Below are 20,721 nucleotides of genomic sequence, written 5' to 3' on the forward strand. Positions count from 1 at the left end.
TAGAGAAAAATTGTATTACCTTGTTGGATATCATATCACGTACCTGGATCCGAACCAGCAACCTGTTGAATACTAAGCACTTACCTTACTGTCTGCACCAATCTTGCATACATCGAATGCTTAAGATTTCACCGATGTACCGACGAGTCTAGGCTGCTGAATAGAGTCTACAAAGGCTACAGTAGCCTTCTATAGATTTGAGTGAACCTAGTTGGCTTGGGTTCGAATCCCATCCTACGATAATTTTTATATTCCAATTTTTTTTTTATTTAATAATTTTTAGAACATTCGGGAATTTTAAATTAGATCATTTCTTTATTTCAAAAATGATGATTATAGTCGTTTTTGTTTCCAAGGTGAGGATTTATGGTTGTCACAAAACATATAGATAAGTAAAAATGGCTGTTATATGAAAGTGATGGTAACTGAATGATGGATTGAAGTCATTTATAATTCTAAGGTGGCAATCTTCTCAATTTATTTACCACTACCTGCCAAATGATTTTCTTTCCATTGTGATTTTTTTTTGGTAAGCGGAAGTCGCTGTTCGAATTTAATAGTTTATTTATTTATATCAATGAAGTTCGCCAGCGTGAATAATCATTTCATTGTACCTTTGTTTGCGAGTCGATGGATAGAAAAAGATGGGTGGGTAATGTCTGCGACATAACCGGAGAGATGTAGAATACATAAGGAACACGTTCTTCAAATATGTTGATACTCATTAGGATTTTCCGACAAAAGCTGATTTGGGCGAGGAATATTTCAAATTATTCTTTACAAAAATGATGGTGGTCCTGAAAAGGACCGGTTTGTTGGCGTTGTTGGCCTTGGTGAGGGAGATGGCTAACGATGAAATTAATTGTTAGCATGAGGAAGTCGCGTAGTACTGGCCAATGGAAGAACAGATAATAATTGATTCCTGAAAATCAATTTTTCTTTATTCATGTAAATTATACATACTTACAAATCTAATAGAAGATTCCTGATCATATTTCTGAATCATTAGTGCGAACATTGTGTAATTTGGTTAAGTACAATGAAAGTTACAAACTTTCCAAACTCGACCTTCTGTTCATTCAGAAATATTGAAATGGGGTGTCGTGGTCACAATAAAAAAAGATGGGTGGGTAATGTCTGTCACATAACCGGAGCGTCGTGATTTCAATTCGAGACGTTAATTTAAAACTAATAATATTCAACAGAATCACGTTTGAATGGGAAATTTTCAAATAATTCTCTATGGTAATAATGGTGGTTCTGAAAAGAACCTTTGGTATCGGCGTTGGTGTTGATGGTGATGCGCTGGATCGTTGGATATTTTTGGCATGATAGATACGTGCCTGGCGAACTGTTTTGTAGCCTCGAACAAAACGACAAGACTGGCTTCTTCGGGTACCATTACGGCTGAACTTTATAAGCTTAGCTCGACTTTGAAATCCTGCACAATCTCACGAATCAGACACTGGTAGGGCCATTTTGTTTACTACTAGCACGGAGCTGCACAAAAAATCATTTAATGCAGTTAGTTCACGGGGGCTGCCAAAAAGCTTGAATAGAAGCATGCGACTTCAACGTTTCTCTTAAACACATGCAACAACACATTCGTTTTGGTAATACTGATAATAACAGTAGAAAGGAATGGAAAAGCAGTGCACGAAACGAGCGAGAGGATAATTTAAATTTTTGTTCCGTGTGCAAGCTACTTCTTTCCACCCAACGTATTATGTTGCTTGTTGAAAATTTGCTACACACCTTAAAATAAAAGTTTCAGTTTAACTCTCACTAGAACACAATTGATTGGTCCTGAAAAGAACCGTTGCTTTTATTGTAATTTACGCCCACTCCCACAAACCGACCAAGTAGGCATCAGTGGCTTCATTACGGCTGAGTTTTGTAAGCGTAGCTCGACTTTGAAGTAATACACAACCTTACGAACCAGACGCTGGAATGTTAGCCAGCGGATTAGTTGCTCCGTTGCCCTTTAGTTGGGGCGAAATACTAGCATGGCGACAGTTCCTGATCGGTAGTTGGTTGCGATGGGCCACCAGTAGCTGGGCACTTTTGCGGACCGTCATCATCGCCAACTGCTTTCCTCCGGTGGACTGGCTAGTGGCTGCTTGCTAGTGCTTGAACGAATACGAATGATGAGAAAAACCGACCGACCAATATTCATATATGAAAACACAAGAAAGCACTACTATCGCTCTCCCGCTCGTTTTCGTGCCATTCCTGTGCCTTTCCTTTCCGTTCGGCTACCAATACTAGCATAACCAAAACGAATATTCTGTCTTTCCATCGCCTTCAATCTAGTGGCCAGTGCTAGCAAACTTGCATGTTCAGTTTTTCAATAACAACATTCCAACAATATTTTCAAAGAATGTTGCAGATTTGAAAAGAAGGAAGGAGAAGATTTTCACAAACTTAAATTCTTTTGTTTTATTTGTTAGCGCTGATAAAGGCTATTTAGTTTGCTACTAGCAAGGAGCTGCACAAACAAATCGATTTATGCAGTTAATCAACGGAGGCTGCCAAAAAGTTCGAATAAAAGCATGCGACTAGTGTACTTTGCATGTTCTATATTTTATCAATACTAGAGAGGATCAATAAAATAATTCAAATTGTTATAGCGACATGCAATTGTGGCAACACTGGCCATGAGATGGTGGGGGAACACGCACATTCGTTTTAGTTATGATGGTAGTAGCAGCAGAAAGGAATGGAAAAGCAGTGCACGAAAACGAGCGAGAGAAGATAATTTAAATTCTCTTTCTTTCTTTCCACACATCGTATTTCTTATATTGCTTTCTGAAAATTATTTGTTATACACCATAAAATGTAAATTTCAGTTTAACTCTTATTAGAACACAATTAATTGGTCCTGTAAAGAACCGTTTATTGTTTTATTGCGGGAGCATAATTCAGACGCACTCCCCGCGGACACGGTGAGCTAGAAAGCACTATTTTGCATTCTCGAACAAACCGACCAAGTAGGCATCGTTGGCTTCTCGGGGCATCATTACGACTGAGCTTTGTAAGCGTAGCTCGACTTTGCAGTCCTGCACAATCTCACGACCCAGACGCTGGAACGATAGCCTACTCTGTTGCCCTTTAGTTGGGGCGAAATTCTTGCAGGGCGACAGTTCCTGATCGGGTTGCGATGAGTCACCAGTAGCTGGGGCACTTTTTCCGCCGTCGTCATCGCCGACTGCTTTTCTTCGGTGGACTGGCTGCTTGCTAGTGCTTGAACGAATACGAATGATGAGAAAAACCGACCGACAGATATTTATATAATCGCGCTAATATGCACTACTATCGCTTTCTCGCTCGTTCTCGTGCCGTGCATGAGCCTTTCCTTTCCTTGTCCGGCTTCTAATGGCCTAACCAAAGGAATATGCCGTCTTTCCCCCACCAAGTGCTCTCGTCAAGCAACCCAATGCGAATAACCATACGAACAAACATGTAATGGACCTATATATAAACTTTTCATTATTTTATTGTTCGGTTGGTCTACCATAACGACGGCTCTGTGCGGGATGGCCTGAAAATTTTCACTTTTCCGAGTCGTTTTCGAAAGATTTTTCAAAACACATTTTTTTTGTTATTAGTACATGTTATACATACTTCAAATTTTAATACAGCATAGAGGAACATATTTGCAACAAATTGGTCTAAAAATCAAATCATTCTGTTAAGTATGATAAAAGTTATTAACGTTCAAAATCTGACGCGGCGCCGCAGCCGATATTTTGAAACGGGACCCCTATATTGAAACCTTAAATGTATTCTACATTAAAAAATCATGGTAATAATGCTGGTGTCTAAAATTTATAGCAACGTTGGAACAAATAGTTTCTCCTGTGTTCAATATGAGAATATTCATGTTTCACAAGTAAACAGACCGTTTCGAATTAAAAGGTAAATTTACATAAACGAGGGCGCGTGTGATTTGGTAAGCTTGTACTTTGAAAAACTGTAAATCGTGTATTTTCCATGGTGAAAACTCAGTAGATATAAAAAAAACTAAATAAACTTTCTTTATTTATTGATCCATTACTCCTTAACTGTAATATATGCAAAACATCTCAATTGGAATATACCGAAATAATAAAAAAATCTTTCACATAATAGTAAAAAAAAATATTGTGTGTGTATTGGGACTCGAACCCAGGTCGGTTGCCATTCCTTATGATTTGCTAATCGCGCCAATTTTTGTAGTAGTTACAATTACCTTTGTTAAACACATAATTCAGCTAAAAGTCAAAGGTGGTATAATGGCAAATGTAAAGGTAGAAACAACCTCTTGTAGACATGTAGTGCAGCTTAATGATTAAAGGTAATACTATTGGTAACAGTATCGTTTATTCAACTCGCAATTCAGTATAATTAAGATGGTTGAATAAAAGCTTTAATATTGTTGCTATTACATTTATTAGCAGTATAGTTCAGCTTAGTTGGAACTGGCGAATACTGGATTTTAAATAGGCTGAATAAACTGTTAATGTTTAAATAGTTCAGCGAAAGTTTTATTCAGCTTACATAACCTTTAATCTGCTTTAAATCAACACGTAGTCTTATAGTTCAGCTCCTAATGTTTGTTGGGATGTCAATGGTTGGAATGTTAAACAAACAATATCTGATATGGTTTCGCTAGTGAACGAAATAGTAAATAGACATTATGTGGCATTGTCGAAATATATTGTAAGGGCATGTTCAGGAGCGTTTTATTTTATATAGGGGTTTCAAAGTAAAACTGGAACCGAAACCTTCACATCCCCAGCATAGCGTATTGTTTTATTATTTCGAACAGTTTTGTCTCAAAATTTAAAACTGTTATAAGACGCCGTTCTATTTTTTGCTGAATTTAAGCACGTTTAGAACTGTGTTTTGAATACATGCAAAGTGTTCAGCACAGACACTTAGAACCGATAGACTGTGGAAAAATAAATTTGAATGCAGTAACGCTGAAGGCATGACGAGACATGAATTTTATACTGAATAGAACACCCGGTAAAACTGCTGCTGGGGACAGAAAGTTCCAGTTTTAAAATTTGCTGTTTTATATTATAGAACTGTCTAAATTATAAATCTAAAACTGAAACAGTCCTGAACATGCTCTAATGTACTAGGACCTCCTCTCTTGTAAATATTAAGAACATAAACCTTATTATTTCTATTACTATCATTTACATAAGGTTTGTCGAAATATTTTTGCAAATTGAGTGAACTACGTATTACTTGGGATGGTACTATTATCTGATATTGTATATAGAGTACGCATTCAAACGGCAGCAATAGAAATAATAAATTTATGTTCTAAATATTTACAAGAGAGGTGATCTCACATAATGACAATTTACTGTTTTGTTCACTAACGAAATCATATCAGATATTGTTTGTTCGAACCCTTAACATGGCCTTCAACATGTACAATATCATATATTGTTACAGTAAAGGATATTGTTCATCTATAATTTAGCCATTCAATTCGTCGTTACTATTGGGGATATTGTAGAACTATTGTTAAATTCATTGAATAAAATCTAAATTGATATTGTCGGAACAATACCAAAAACATCACCTCAAATGGTTACTATTTCTTATAACATAGGTTTATTGTTCGGACTATGTCACGAATGGTTTTTAACTATGCGGGCTTCGCTATCACACTTTTTTCACGGCTGCCAAATTATGTGAAATCGACTTAAAAATTACCTTTTTCGATCGAATATATTTTAAAAGCCGCGAGACTGCCAGCCATGCTAATCCTACCAGATAGCAGGGATGCATGAAGCACAGCACGAGAGCCTAACACGAGCTGAGCGGCCGCTTTGAACGAACCAAAAGCAATAAGCACTGACACCGCTCGTGCTAGGTATCCTTCGTGCTCGAGCTGTAGGATTCGAAGAGCTAGCACAACGAGTTGGTACGATAAGCTAGCACCATGAGCTAGCACGGTAAGCTGGCACGAGCAAGCTCGGTGAGCTAGCTCAGTGAGCTAGCACGAGTTAACTCAATGAGCTGGCACCGTAAGCTTGTCCGATGAGCTAGAATGGTGCAGTAGTGTAAGCTATGGAACGAAAGAATAGGACAAAGCAAGAACTATGCGTTGGTGAATGTGAGACAGGTTGCTGAAAAAATGATGCAGGCATCATTACTCACACTAACGCGTTGTTTTTTTATTCTGCTTTGCTATTGGCGATTCTACGTTGAAACCGCTCGCAGATAGCGCTGGAAGGAAAGTGTTGCTGATTTTATTCTGTTCTGTCATAGTGCATATATTTTCTGTAAACATTGGTAAAAAATGACTTTTAAACACCAAATTACCGATAAATTTGTTGATAATAGACCTTTCTCGTCCGACCTAACCCCCTTTTTTCTTATTTTTATTCAAAAGACTACACATTTTTAAGAATATTGCCGTTGAAATGAGACTATTTGGAGCTATCGTGATTTTTTATTGATTTTTTTAAATTTGAAAAATGCAAGAATGTTGAGTATTTTTTTCACCTTTGCAAGAATGGTGGGACTCAAAATGTGTGTTTGGGCAACACTGTTTTGTATATTTTTGCTTGAGTTCCTGGCAACGCGGCAAATGAAGTGGTGAGTCGCGGTACAAAGGTCATTGGTTATGTAAACAAACTAAAGTGAACCTCTCGGTGGAGAACATTGCATGATAATGTTTAACCTCACTTTTTTGACAGCTCAGAGAGATTGTTTACATAGTCTTGGAATTTTTGTTGATTCGATCATAGTATGAGAAACTTGGTTTGGTTCGCTGCCAAATGTTAACACTTTCCAAACAAGGTCGCTCAGCTGTAATTTTGATTTTTGATTCATTGAAGAAGTAAGGAATTTCTAGCCAAACATTTGAAAAAGGCCTACTGCCAAATGCAAACAAATCGAATTTTCATGTTCTCTATTAAAATCCTGGGACAAAACCTGTGGATAGATGTTTTCTTTTTCATTTTTTCTGTTCAGTTGATCTCTTGTCTTGCATAGCCACTCTTTCTTCCTCACATATTTTAAATGGACTGGCTACATTTGACAGTTCCCCCTCACTGCATTTGACGGTTCCCTTTGGCTGCATTTGACAGCTCCCCCTGGCTGCAATTGACATTAGGTTTTTTCGTATCCACACGTCACGTCCCAGTTTAAAACTATCTATCTGACCATGTGCATAAACATAACGCAACAATGAATTATGAAGAATTTTGATAATGATTTTATAACAAATTATAAAAGGGCCCGGCTGATATAAAAGTCCTAACTAGCAATACGCATATTATAAAATGATTATAAAGGATTATTGTAACTGATTCCAAAAGGATTATAAAGGCAGTGAAATACGTACACAATGAATTAAGGGGAGTGTCTGATGTAAACAATTCGCGCAATCAAACTAAATAAAACAGTATTAAATTTTTAAATAGAATTATAATGAATTCGACCAAAACTTCTTTTACCTTTTTCTCAAGGTTTACGTTTGGCAGTGACCCTTTTCAAATGTTTGGGTAGAATTTAGATTATTTTATCGTTGTTGCGATCAATTTCATTTGGTTTGTTTTGTTCACAATGTTAGTCGCAGAGCATTTTGGTGATCTATGGCAATTGAAGACCTTTACACCCAATACTAGGTCCGCTCCTGTTGCAGCTGTTTCGCCCCGTCCGGCACCGAGTCAACCGATGGTCCAGCCTGCGCCGCACTCGTCTGTCGCTATGCCAATGGCAGGTACTTGGATTGAAGGCTAAAATGTCAGCTACGGCTGGTGGTGTTGCTGCAATCGGTTTGCCTTCGGCCACGTTGGACATTCGGCTAACGGGAATATTCAGCGATTCCAATTCGAAGGAAGCAGCGCAGACTGCTTCGGTTCAACAATACGCTCCGGTATCGGACGAAGCTAACACTCCGGCAGGACGAAGGTTTCAATGAGGGGCTCAGGCATAAATAGCAGAGTCCTTGCACTTACTGCTTGTCGAGTGAACAATTCCGACGAAACCACTGCCGCTCTCGCCAAGTTTGATCACCGTGATTAGTGCGACGTCAGCGGTATAGAGGCTTTAGGCAGATGATTTATTCAGCAGAATAAGATAGCAAAATTACCCAAAACATAAGAGCTGGCTGCCGAAGTGAATCCACACACATCGTCACCTACAGAGGCAAGCAATATTGGAACGCAGCGAAATTCCTCACAATGAATTGATCTCGTTAGATGAAATTCCAGGAAGTACAATTTTCATAGCATAATTTAATCGACCGAAATTGTAGTCCTCAGTCGAGAGAGAGAGACTGACATAGTAGCAGCAGCTAGGAATTTTCTTTCGAAAGCTAGCAGCGGTTTCGCGTATCCTGCGCTAAGTAGAGAGCGTTAAGACAGATCTGACCAACGGTTCCGTCCGGTACCACCATAACACACGGCACCAGCGACACATATATTCACAACATACTAATTACTTATCCTTCAGAAAAAGTAAATAAATTGACTATGAAATCTATCATTCGCTGCCTAGTTATTTCGTGCCAATTTGAACAAGACAGCAGTTGCAGATAGCTTTATTGCGGTGCCAAAATTAATGCAACTCGGGATATAATATAAATTTACATATAATTTCTCCTCCCTGATATTCTACCAGAATATATAATGCTCTGCATTATTATAACTCCAATCAAATCCTTCTTACTCCTTGTCGTCAGTGCCGAGCGCTATTTTGCATTTTCCGGCTAAATCAACGACAATGCGATAATCGACGAAACTTTTACTGTAATGGAACTTGAAACCGAATAATAAATGATTGTTCCATTCGAAAGCGATAACCTTGTTGTCCTCATGTTTGCAGCTATCATACGCTGGTAGGCATTCTGACCAATGGAAACGTTCTTCGATATGGGCATTGAACGATCAAAATCATTTCAACAACTTATCATCGACCGAATTCGTTACCTATAAAGCTCAGGTAAACTTCACCACCTAAAATGAATAATCAATCGGATCATCTTGTTAGGACTTAACCCACGAGCAAACAAACAAATGTGTACAAATCCTTATCCGTCATCCAGAAAGCAATCGCTTTATAGCCCAATGCTTGATCTTGCGATTCAGCATATGCCACCGGGTTTTACATCCAGCGCCGATTGGTCAATGTATGAACCAGGTTACCATTATTCCAATCCTCATCCCTCTTGAGTTGATATTCTTTCAAAGAGCATCGAAAGTATTCAAGTAATGTAAATTTTAAAAGTCCGTGTAAACAAGTCTTAGGTAAACAAGCACACCGAAACTGTCAGAAAAGTGAGGTTATACATTTTCATACAATGCTCTATATTTTTGACAGGTATATGAATGAATCATTTCAGCATCAGTGATGCCAGGTCTATTTAAACAATAGCCTGCAGTAAAAATATAAAAGTCTGCAGATTGCTACAAAAAATCTTCAATAAATGCGACGTAGAAATGTAGTATGTATATCATTTAAATGATCAAAAATGTTGAAGACTGGTGTATAAATTGGCTGGTATAAGCTTTGTTCTGCTAAATATTTGTAATCTGCAAAAGATCAGCAGTGAAAATGCAAAACCTGCAGATTTACTAATATATATGCAGACTTGGCATCCTTTTAGTATTCCCCACAGGAAATTCATCCAAATGGTGTAAAAATATGGGGAAACAAGGCAAGATAGGTATTCAGAATATGGGGTTAAATGAGCAGCTTGCACTATTTTTGATTTTTTCAATAGTTAGAGGTACCAAATCATCGCGGCAATAGGCAGTAACGAATTGGGGATAAAAAAGGAAGCATCCTATCATATAAAATTTTTTGACGAGAAAGGTCTATTGTTTATGAAAATGGAGGAAAATCATCATTTTATCAGATGATGAGTAAACATCTTGCGAAAAGAGTGTAAAACATAGTGGTTTCTAATATTATTCGCAGAGCTATATGCGCGCTGTTTCGAAATGTAATTTGTTGAGCACCGTAGCCGCCGCAACAGCATTTCCCGTTCATCCTAAGTTAAGCTAAACCTTCGTGAGATGGTGTAAATTCATGAAACTCTCCAGATCACGCGAGGAAAGAATATATCCGGCTAATAGGAAAGTGTCAGCTTTGTATCATGCACAGCCGATCCTTCTCTCCGATAGTCTTCACTGAATCTTCTACGTAGTTCAAAATATAAAGGAGTTTAACATTGGTGCTGATTGGGTCTCGGTTTCGAGTTGGAACTTTATTTATGGTACGATTTTTTATAACCACAATAATACCCCGATTACATTTCGAAGAAATGTATGAGTCAAATAGTTGCAAATGGCTGTATTTTCAGAATAATTGCAAATAAAACTAAATTTCTTACTCGTTTCATTCATATTTTGGCAATGGTTAGCTTTTTCCGAGAAGATAATGAAGATTTTGTTGTAAGCTACGACTCACTTACGGGTGAAAAAAAGCAAATTGTATCACTTTGCCAGTTCATGAGCTGAATCATAGGTGTCGCATGACTAATTTTGGTTTTGCCGCAAATCGCCAATAGCTGAGCTATAGCTCCGTGCAGCGTGCTAGCTATCACCGTGCTAGCGAGGGCTCTCGCTCATCGGTGCTCGTGCTACTTGCTAACTCTAGCTCATCCGAAACCACCGCAAGCACTAGCTAAATGAATTTAACGCTGACACATTATGAGTCAGTGCAAATCTATAGGTCACGGAGCAGCACCGTTCTTGTGCATGCCTGCCAGATAGTAAAAGTAAGAAGAAGTCTTTTTTGGAAAGTTTTCAATGTCAAATATATGTCAGGTCAAAGGAGCTGCACTTTTCATCACACTTTCAAACAGTGCAGTTTGATTTGGTGTAAACTGTGCAATATGCCAGAACAAAATGAAATCAGCAACACTTTTCTTTCAGCGCTATCTGTAAATGGTTTCGATGTAGGTTTAACACGAACCGACATACCCCACACGCAAAAACAAAACAACCCACAGAATAATGCAATCTTAAATTCCCATAAGGGAAAATTGGACTGAACCACTTTGTGCATTAAGGGCACAAAACCTAACTTAAATTAAGTTTTATGTTTTGTGTTTCGAATTCATCTCGTCAGTAACTAGCACCATCTGGGTGTCTAGTTAGACGATGTATCTAAACTAGTGCCCAAATTAGCACTAGTTAGACACAAAAAATTCCAAACAGTTCACACGACACATGTGAACGTTCAAAGCAACTGACTTGTCCCGAGTGATGTCCCGGGAAGCAAGCACAGAGGCTCAGATTTGCTGACGAGAAAGCGAAAACGAACTCTTGTCTATTGACTCGGGAGCCAAACGCCTGGCATTATGCAATCTTAAATTCCCATAAGAGAAAATTGGACTGAACCACTTTGTGCATTAAGGGCATAAAACCTAAAGTCAGCAAATCTGAGCCTCTGTGCTTGCTTCCCGGGACATCACTCGGGACAAGTCAGTTGCTTTGAACGTTCACATGTGTCGTGTGAACTGTTTGGAATTTTTTGTGTCTAACTAGTGCTAATTTGGGTACTAGTCAGCAAATCTGAGCCTTTGTGCTTGCTTCCCGGGACATCACTCGGGACAAGTCAGTTGCTTTGAACGTTCACATGTGTCGTGTGAACTGTTTGGAATTTTTTGTGTCTAACTAGTGCTAATTTGGGTACTAGTTTAGATACATCGTCTAACTAGACACCCAGATGGTGCTAGTTACTGACGAGATGAATTCGAAACACAAAAAATAAAACTTAACCACAGAATAAGTTCTTTTAATTTAAATTTTGGTACTTTTGAGTTGTGCGTCGCTTTCGAACTTATTAGTGTGGTCAAAAACAAAACGAGAAATTCGACTCAGTCGAGGTCTTCCGTACAGTATAAGGTACTTTTGAGTTGTTTGGAGTATACTCAAAATTAGGTAAATTCAACTTAAATTTAAGTAAATTGAACTGAAGGTTGAGTTTTGATTTTTGCCGTAGTTAAATGGAAACTACCTTCAACACGGTTTACCTAATTTTACCTTCCTGCACGATACCTCGAGATTGAGTCAAAAGAACTCTAGTTTAGGTAGTTTTTCGTTTGCGTGTAGAACTCAATACATCTTCGTCTCCGCGCCCAACTATTTACCAACATACACTGATAAAATCAAGTACCCATTAATACGTAGAAATAAATAAGTACAGACCTTGTATGTCAACCTGGGTATGTTTCACCCATTTTTTCGCAGAACTGTTACAACAAAATGCGTAAAAAATACCCATTCATGAAATTCGCGCCAGAATGAAAATACTGTCAATAGAATTATTTCTGAATTTAAAAAAAAAACAAAATAACATTCATTTCACATTATTGTTTCCTTTTAAAAGTATAGGAATCTAGATAGAAATCCTATTCTAAAACTACTTAAGGGCATGTTCAGGAGTGTTTCAGTACCAGATTCATAATTTTGACAGTTATATAAAATAAAACTAAAAATTTTAAAACTAGAACTTGTTGTCCCCAGCAGCAATTTTAGCGGGTGTTCTATTCAGTTTAAAATTCATTTTCCGCCATGCTTTCAACGTCACTGCATTCAAATTCATTTTTCCCCAGTCTATCGGGTCCAAGTGTCTGTGCTGAAAACTTTGCATGTATTTAAAACACAGTTCTAAACGTGTTTTAAAATCAGCAACAAATAGAACGGCGTCGTATAACAGTTTTAAATTTTAAAACAACTGTTCGAAATTATAAAACAAAACGCTCTGCTGGGGATGTGAATGTTTCAGTTCCAGTTCTACTTTGAAACTCCTATACAAAATAAAACGCTTCTGAACATGCCCTAACAAAATAAAACCGCCAACTGGATATATTTTTGATGGCTGGATCTTTTGGCTGCTCTAAAAATGCCGAACTGGCGCATATTTTCAACATCCTTAGTAGTCTAAACAGACGTTGTTTTCGGAGCATTGCCGAAATGTTCCGTTTCCGCCACGGATTCTGATGCAGGGCGATAATTTGCAGGTTCCACTACGATCCTTAGTTTGCAGGTTAACTCGGTTGCTTAAGGATTTTTCACCCATTATCAAGATTAATATACCCATTGACATTACCTCATGAGTGGTTGTGAAATGGATAAAAAGTACTCATTGTTAGAAAAAAAAAAATAAATACTTGGACAGCTCGAATAACTTCCGAAAATGGGCAATTTGAATACATAAAATGGGTAAAGGTTTTTTTACCGTGTACAATTATAACGTGACAGAATATCAAGTTTCCTTCCCACTCCCACAGAGATGCCAGATTTGCAGACAAGTCTGCAAATTCGCAGACTTTTAATTTAAGCTGCAGATTTTTTCGATGACGCAGATATTTGCAGATTTTTCCGTTTGGTTGCAGATATTTGCAGATTTTTTTTAGTTTGGTTGCAGATATTTGCAGATTTTTGAATATAAAGGCTTTTGGTTACACTAGCTTGCCTCACATTTTTTGTTCTTCCCAGACTTTTAAAATTATTATTGCAGACATTTGAAAAAAGTACCTGGCATCTCTGCCCTCCCAAAACAAACGAGACTGTCAGAAAACATCGAAAAATTTGTTTTATTCTCAAGATTCAATAAATTTTTGTCCAATGTGTTGAATTCTTTAGTTTATATTTAGGTATTATTATTGTAAAGCTTGTGGTTCAATGGATGTAGACGTTATTCAAAAGCTAGCTCTGGCTGTAGATCCACCGGATGATTATTTCGATCCTAATCTACAGCCGGAAACGGGAGAACAGTATCTGCAAAAAGTCATCTATGAACGAAACCACTGCCCCGCCGTTGTTGTCGTAAAACCAAACGCTGAAAGAGTACAAAATCTGAGCGGAACAGGAGCCATACCAGTGGTAAGTTTAACACCGATAATATAGTTTGAATTGAAATTAGTATTGTTTCCAGAGTCAAGTAAAAAACATCGCACCCCAGGCACTGATCCCTACCAGGGAATGGGAGTCAATTCAAAACAAACAATTTGCCGATCTGCGGAATACCATTACTAGCTACCGAAGCAGCTCGCGTTATAAGGATAATTTGGAAAAGACGCACGTTTTCCTTAACTTTGAAAACCGCAAACAAATGCACGATTATTGTGCAAACAATCAGCCGTTTGTTCGCATGTTGCTTAGCATACCGCAGCGTAATTTGGAACTGCTGCTGGAGTACCTCTACGAATGGCTTCAGGGTGGACAAGCGACGGATGAACAGCAGGTCGAATGCAGATGCTATCGAAAGGACTGGATAACCCAGTGGATCTACGCTATTTTGGCGTGTGTCATCACTCCTTTGGAACCGTACATACACAGTATTTTGCGTGATATAGCGAAAGCCTGCATTGCGATACGAAACGAACTGGCCGCAGAAGATGAACTCAAAGTACTTCCGCTGAATCTACTGATCTGTATAATATCGAAAAACTTCAACCAGTTGGATTTGAGCGACAATATGGAGTAATACTTTCTCGTACAATTATTTTTGTGTTATACTACTCAATAGATGAGCGAATAATAAGTTTTCAGTAAAAAATTCGAAACCGTGACTTTTTTAGACATACTAGGTGAATTTAATGTCGTTTTTTATTGAAAAACGCCGGGGCAGTAAATAGTACAGGTTTTGCACTGTCAAGCAGAAGTGGGAATGAAACACGTCTAATGGCCTACTCTTCTGCTAGAAAATGCAACACCAATGCAATCCACTGCCCCAGAGTTTTTCAATGTAAAACCCCATAAGACTCCTTAAACAAAGCGTATTACGTCATCGTGTAGTGTACGATTATCAAAATTCGAGAGAACGTAATTTGAAAATGTGCCCGGTATAAAGAACTTTTGAAAGATCCCGGATTTCATTTCAAAAAGTATTTTACTTGTCAATATTTTGGTGTTTTATTCCTGGTACTAGTACTGATTTAGATTTAAACATTAGTAACTGCGCATAGCATAATCATAATGGTACACTGGTTCTGTTAAGGTCCTACGGAAGGCTAGTTACAGGAAGTAAGGAAACATATCGCTTGGCTGAAGACGGATCCTCACGCCTCGGGGTTGTTGGCTTCGCTCAACTCATCTACAGTTTCAACTCTTGATCTTTATAGTACAGCGTTGGTTCGTCTAGCTCGGTACGGAGACATTTTTTGAGTGACGCCAGAACAAGTTCCTGAATCATCTCGACTTGCTCGGAGGGGGTGTAATCATCTTCGCTCGATCTCGAAACAGTAATCACCGTAGGCGGACCTGGGAGGCATGATAGAAAGGCCTCCAGATGTGTTACCATCGATTGAATCTCTTCCATGGTCGATTCGTGATGCGGAAGGTCGGTGGCATCACAAGTACAGCCCGCATCGTAGATCATTGACCAATCGATTTCATCTTCGGAGTATTCTTTTTTCAAGATTGTTACAAGTGCTGATACTTTTTGCAATAGCTGCGTGTACTCTTCGCTGATTTCCTGCTGGTAGTCGATGAGAAAGTGCTTCAGATTTCCAACCTCCTCAAGATAGAGGAACATTGATTCAAGAAATTCCAATTTTTCCTCTCGATTTTTGGCGAGTTGCTGTAGTTTTTCCAGATCATTTTCTGCACTGTCAGCTAACTCTGGGGAAATAAATATCTCCTTGAGCTTATCGTAAAGGCCGACCTTCTCGTAAATTTTCAAGAATGGATTGTGTGTGCTAAAATAGTCTAAATCGATGTCTAAGATGTACCCGTCTTTTAGATCCTCATCGTCAGCTGCTCTGTACTCTCCGATCGAACACACTTCCAGATCGAGGGATTTTTTGTTTTCCAAGTTTTCTTCGGGTTGGTAGCACCCCTCGGATACGAAATATTCCAGTGTAGAATCTGTTCGAATGCTGCCTTCATATTCGCCCACGTTGAATCGAAACCTGTAAAAAACGAGTGAATGTTCTTGTTTTGAAGGATTGCACACATGGTTCTTGTAATACTCACTTGCCCTTCGGAATCTGGTTAGACCAATCCGGCTTGATCCACACGATTCGCTTGACGTGTCCGGCGAAAACTGTCGGCATCAGCCAGTTCTCGATACTGATGCTGTCCAGCAGGTCTTCCTTGTTGAACACGTAACCAGCAGGCATGTGTTTCGGGATGCACATATCCGGATGGGAGTCAAAATGGATTATAGTGTTCCCCAGTAAGGGCAGATGCCGTGAACCAAGACATCGGTACAGAAATGTTAATACATCGTGGTGATCTTCTACTACAAATATTGGAACTTTGGAAAACTCTCGTGCACCAGGAGTCGTACCTTCCCCCATCTGATCCTCGTGCTCATCGGAGCTAGCTGCTTTTGCAGGTATGGATATTGATGCTGTTGGGTTGCTAGACCGTCCCTCGCCATCCTCTTCGCTCATATTTGTTGTTTACGCTGACCCGCGTTGCCTGTTTCTATCCTTCTCTTTGGCTATCTATTTGATCAAACTAACAACAATCTACGACGCACGGCACGAAACTAAAACAGGCGCGTTCTTGCAGCTCTCCAACTGTCTGTCTGTGTGTCTCTCTATCTCGCGTATCTCTCTCTTTCCCTTCAGTGTGTGTTTGTTCTCGTTCCCTCTCAAGGCCTTTCGACTGCGGATGTCTTTGACCTCTGCTGCCTAATGCTGTTCCAATGGACCGTTTCGGTCTGGCTTTAAGATGCTGTTTTTCCACCCACTGCCCACCGAACGGATATTGATAAATGCATTCAATCAATGCGTTCACCTGTAATCTAACCTGCACTAAGTAATTTAACAATCTCCGGCAAAACTTTTGAATAACTTACCACGGAAACCAGCGAGCGGAGTTGGGACAATACTTTTCCTGTTCCAAATACGATTACGACACTATTAATAAGGTATATTGTACGATAGCCTAGCTGGTGACTTGGTACTGCTTAGATCGTCATTATTTTATCATCCGTCTGCACACCAGCAAAGTACACGGGAGACTCACACTCAACTCACCACTCATCGGTCAACTTCACCGTATGTGGAGCTTACACACACATTTACAGACACGGTCAGTGTTACCAGTACTTTTACGGAGAATCTGTCAGTAAGTGTTCAACAGAAAACGTCTGGGAGAGTCTGCCACATACCACTCAATAAGTTGGAAATTTTTACATAAAATTGTGGAACGATTTGCGCTGTATGCTAAAACTACTATTATGATGTAAAATATTCAAAAGAATGAAAAATTATTAAATAAAAATCTGGCAATGCCGAAAGATATATAATGGCAACCCGGGATACAACAGTAAAATGCCTTTACGCACGCATGGTTGTTCAAGGCGGAATCGAATCAACAAACAGCCAACTCTCACTTCACAATCCAGCAGAGCTCAAGCTGCTGAGAGATCCGGCATTTCACTAACACATTAACAACAGAGTGGCAGCTAGCTGTCAAACGCCGTTAACTAACCCATGCTGCAATTTTCACCAAGGAAATGTAGCGGTTTTTTTTTTTGTATTTTGAGCGAGGGGTCCTACAAGTTACTTAGGATGATGATTAAGAATTTTTATGTTGTTCTTTCCCGCATAATTATTGTGGTTTTCACTGGAAATCAGCAAAAATTGCGAAAAATAAGATAGCGACAAGATTACGAAACTGTCATTCCTAAGATTTAATCTTTTCAATTCTGCAATGTTACAAAAATATAAATTGAATTGATCATTATATATATATTATAATGTTCGTGTTCGAATGACTATTGATATTGAACCAAGAAAAAACAATTTGAAGTATGTAAAGGAATCGAGGAAGGGAATAATTAAAGATCTCACCAATAAATTCAAGTCGTACCAAAAAATAGTAACAAATACCTTCCAATTTTCGCTCAGCAGGTAGTGAAGAGGTAAGTAAATCCATGAACTGTGAATTCATGGCCGTCTGATTCCTGACCAACTGGTCATTTATTTTGCCAAATATTTGTTCTAAAATTTGCGGTTGGAGCTAACAGAGTCTATGTTGAATTCTTTCGCTATTTTGAATCGATTCCGTCGTGCGCTAATCTTCTGTGGAAAGCGCCATATAAACGTGGGACGGAACTTGTGGATAAGAAGAAAAACCTTTAAAATATGTGAGGCAGAAAGAGAGGCTATGCGAGTCGTAAGACAAAATTAACAGAAAAAAAGAAAAAAAAAACAGTTATCTGCAGGTCCCGTTTCAGTTATAAACCATTCGGAAATGGTTCGAACAATAGACCTGTTTTAAGCGATATCCTAACCATAATAACTGTAATAGCTTTTGTAACGTTCACACAATACGAAGTGAAATTTTATTTAATGTGATTAATGATAGTTATACAATATCCTTAACCTTAGAACGTTGCACTTGCGTTTTCCAAACTAGAACGTTGCACTGGGGTATAAATGTACCCCACGCATTTGATCGCAATTTTCCGCAGCCCCGTGAAAACTGTTTGTTGCTGGAAGCTGCCACCAAATTCCAGTAGCGCTAGCTACGTTTCAAATGTTCAAGGTCTGTTCACATGAACTGTACAATACTGTTTAAAGGTAAGATTCAAAATAAGTAATTATTAACAACATATGAAAAATCACGCTTTCTCTTGCATCGCTTCTTCTCCACAAAATCCGAACGCTTTTATCACCTGAGTACCAGTTAAGCACATCAAAATGAAGTTTGTTTGCATTTGATAAGTTTCAGGTCGAGTTAACAACATTGGCTCGTAGCGATGTGAACGGTGCTTAAAGCGCATTCGCTGTCATTTTTGACAACTAGCCCAGCCAGAAATCCAGCTTATGTTGGGTTCACTCATTTTTCAAAGAAACGTCAAAACAATCACCCTCTTGCAATTTTCACAGGTAAAAATGCAAACAAAAGAAATGTATAATACATCATTTTATTTCGTTTTTTAATTGTGAAAACAGCTGTGTAAGTGAAAGTAAGTAATGTATTGAATCAATGATACATAAATTGGTTTGAACAAAAAAATATGAAAAAATTGTGGTTTTGGTTTTTTTTACAAAAATTAGCATAACTTTTCGAATTTTCAACCGATTTAAAAAAATAAAATAATTCTGAAAGTTGAAAAAAATGGTCTAGAAGCGGAATAAAATGAAATTTGAAATTTTTGAAAAAGTGCAATTATTTGGAAGAGTGAAAGTTTAAAAATCGGGTTTTGGAAAACACCACGAAATGGGGTGGAAAATGAAATGAAAAAAATATTTCTGATCAGTAATACATTGGTAACACGCAACGTTACTGTTACAGCAGTTACTGTGCGCAAATTATACTTGCAAGTCATTATTTTGAAAAACTATTAAAAATAAAAAATAAAATCTGCAAAAATGAGATCGATTTTTTTTTTCTACTTCAAAATAAAATTAAATTAATTGAATGAATGATTAAAACGATTATATAACACTAATTGTTACTTACGTAGTAAAACAACCAGTATTTAAACTGGCATTGTCACGAATCACATTTCCACTGACAGCACGAAACCTGACGAAACACTAACGGCAACCGTACACTGGGGTACAAATGTACCCCCCGCCAACTTTGACACCTGCTTCCGCGAAGGCTATAAGGCTATAAGCAAACGGGCTATACCACCTCTTACTAGGAACTCTAAATTAAATTATGGTTAGGGTCCCAGGTCAGTAAATGCCGAATTCTCGTCTTCACATGGCTTTAAAGAAGGCGTGTGATACATTTTCACCCCAGTGCAACGTTAAAAGAAATGTCAACCATTAGAAGCATTATAATGGCATCGGTGACAACCTCATATGGCTTAGAATTACAGGGTTTTTATGCTCTAAAGCATTGCTTTATGTAGCCATATACGGCCTATTTCGATGCTTAATGTTTGCAATGCTTATGCAAATTTGCAAAACTTCTATGAAACTTATAAACATTTTCTTATTAAAAGCTTATAAACACTAGCGAAGCTCATATAAAGCTTAGAAACATCGGCAAGCTGTTATATAGTCAATATACTGCCTAATTTAGTGCTTAGTGGTTTGCTGTGCGTTCATGCATTCATGCCCTAGAAATAACCATTTCTCAGAATTTTTTGGTAAATTGCGGAAAAGGGTCGATTCTGTCTTTCGAACTTTCTTGGAATCTGTAGTACATTTCTATAAAGGTGCTGGGTTTTTAGAACTTTTATCTTTCTTTTTGCATTGGAAATGTTTTGTACGTAAACCTGCGATCCACACGATTGCTCGGTCTACTCATTGTATGTATAATCATAGACATACATTCCATTAATCCTTTATATCCGGGACAGGACTTGCGGATAGAAAAAGAACAAGTGTCAGATTGATCCTGCTGTGAAATGTCACTTTGAACCAGTATGAGCCAGAATGAGAAAGCATGTGAGTAGTATGTGAAGCAGAATGAGAGCATATGGAAGCAGAACGGGAAACGAAAAATAAACAATGAAAAAGAAAACATCTATCCGCATGTCTCGTCCCAGCTTTATACAACTTAATAAAATTTTAGCTTGAGTCAATTACTGTATGTCTGCCATTATTTTATTGTGAACGATCGCTTGTTTACTGTGATACTTCATTCAAATCCAAATCACAGACTAAAGGGCGAACACGAAATTATTGCGACACATTCAACAGGGCATAACTTTTTTACCATTGGGTAAAAATCAACCAAATTTTGCACACTTTCTCATTGATGTGTATTGTTTACATGCTGTCAAACTTGAAGTCGTGTTTTTCGATTCAACGAAAATGGAGGTGAACAAACG

General features: G+C 38.2%; 2 protein-coding genes across 5 annotated transcripts; one reads left to right on the plus strand and one right to left on the minus strand.

Annotated features, from left to right (window-relative positions):
* Nucleotides 1-13,518: 13,518 nt before the first annotated feature.
* LOC131689681 (protein Gemin2) lies at nucleotides 13,519-14,533 on the plus strand. 2 transcript variants are annotated; one of them, XM_058974935.1, is made up of 2 exons: nucleotides 13,519-13,847; nucleotides 13,903-14,533. In XM_058974935.1, exons 1-2 carry the CDS (start codon nucleotides 13,650-13,652, stop codon nucleotides 14,452-14,454), a joined length of 750 nt encoding a protein of 249 aa, XP_058830918.1. In that variant the 5' UTR covers nucleotides 13,519-13,649; the 3' UTR covers nucleotides 14,455-14,533. The 2 variants fall into 2 exon arrangements, with proteins under 2 accessions (XP_058830918.1, XP_058830917.1); XM_058974934.1 differs by having other exon boundaries at nucleotides 13,521-13,850.
* Nucleotides 14,534-14,857: 324 nt separating this feature from the next.
* On the minus strand, nucleotides 14,858-16,959 carry LOC131691075 (UPF0489 protein C5orf22 homolog). 3 transcript variants are annotated; one of them, XM_058977246.1, is made up of 3 exons: nucleotides 16,777-16,959; nucleotides 15,945-16,715; nucleotides 14,858-15,880 (listed from the first exon to the last, which is right to left on the minus strand). In XM_058977246.1, the coding sequence occupies exons 2-3, from the start codon at nucleotides 16,364-16,366 to the stop codon at nucleotides 15,064-15,066; spliced, it is 1,239 nt and encodes a 412-aa protein (XP_058833229.1). In that variant the 5' UTR covers nucleotides 16,367-16,715; nucleotides 16,777-16,959; the 3' UTR covers nucleotides 14,858-15,063. The 3 variants fall into 3 exon arrangements, with proteins under 3 accessions (XP_058833229.1, XP_058833227.1, XP_058833228.1); XM_058977244.1 differs by having other exon boundaries at nucleotides 15,945-16,722; XM_058977245.1 differs by having other exon boundaries at nucleotides 15,945-16,727.
* Between the last annotated feature and the right edge of the window lie 3,762 nt (nucleotides 16,960-20,721).

This window comes from Topomyia yanbarensis, chromosome 3, assembly GCF_030247195.1.
Source record: "Topomyia yanbarensis strain Yona2022 chromosome 3, ASM3024719v1, whole genome shotgun sequence".
Classification (NCBI taxonomy): Eukaryota; Metazoa; Arthropoda; class Insecta; order Diptera; family Culicidae; genus Topomyia; species Topomyia yanbarensis.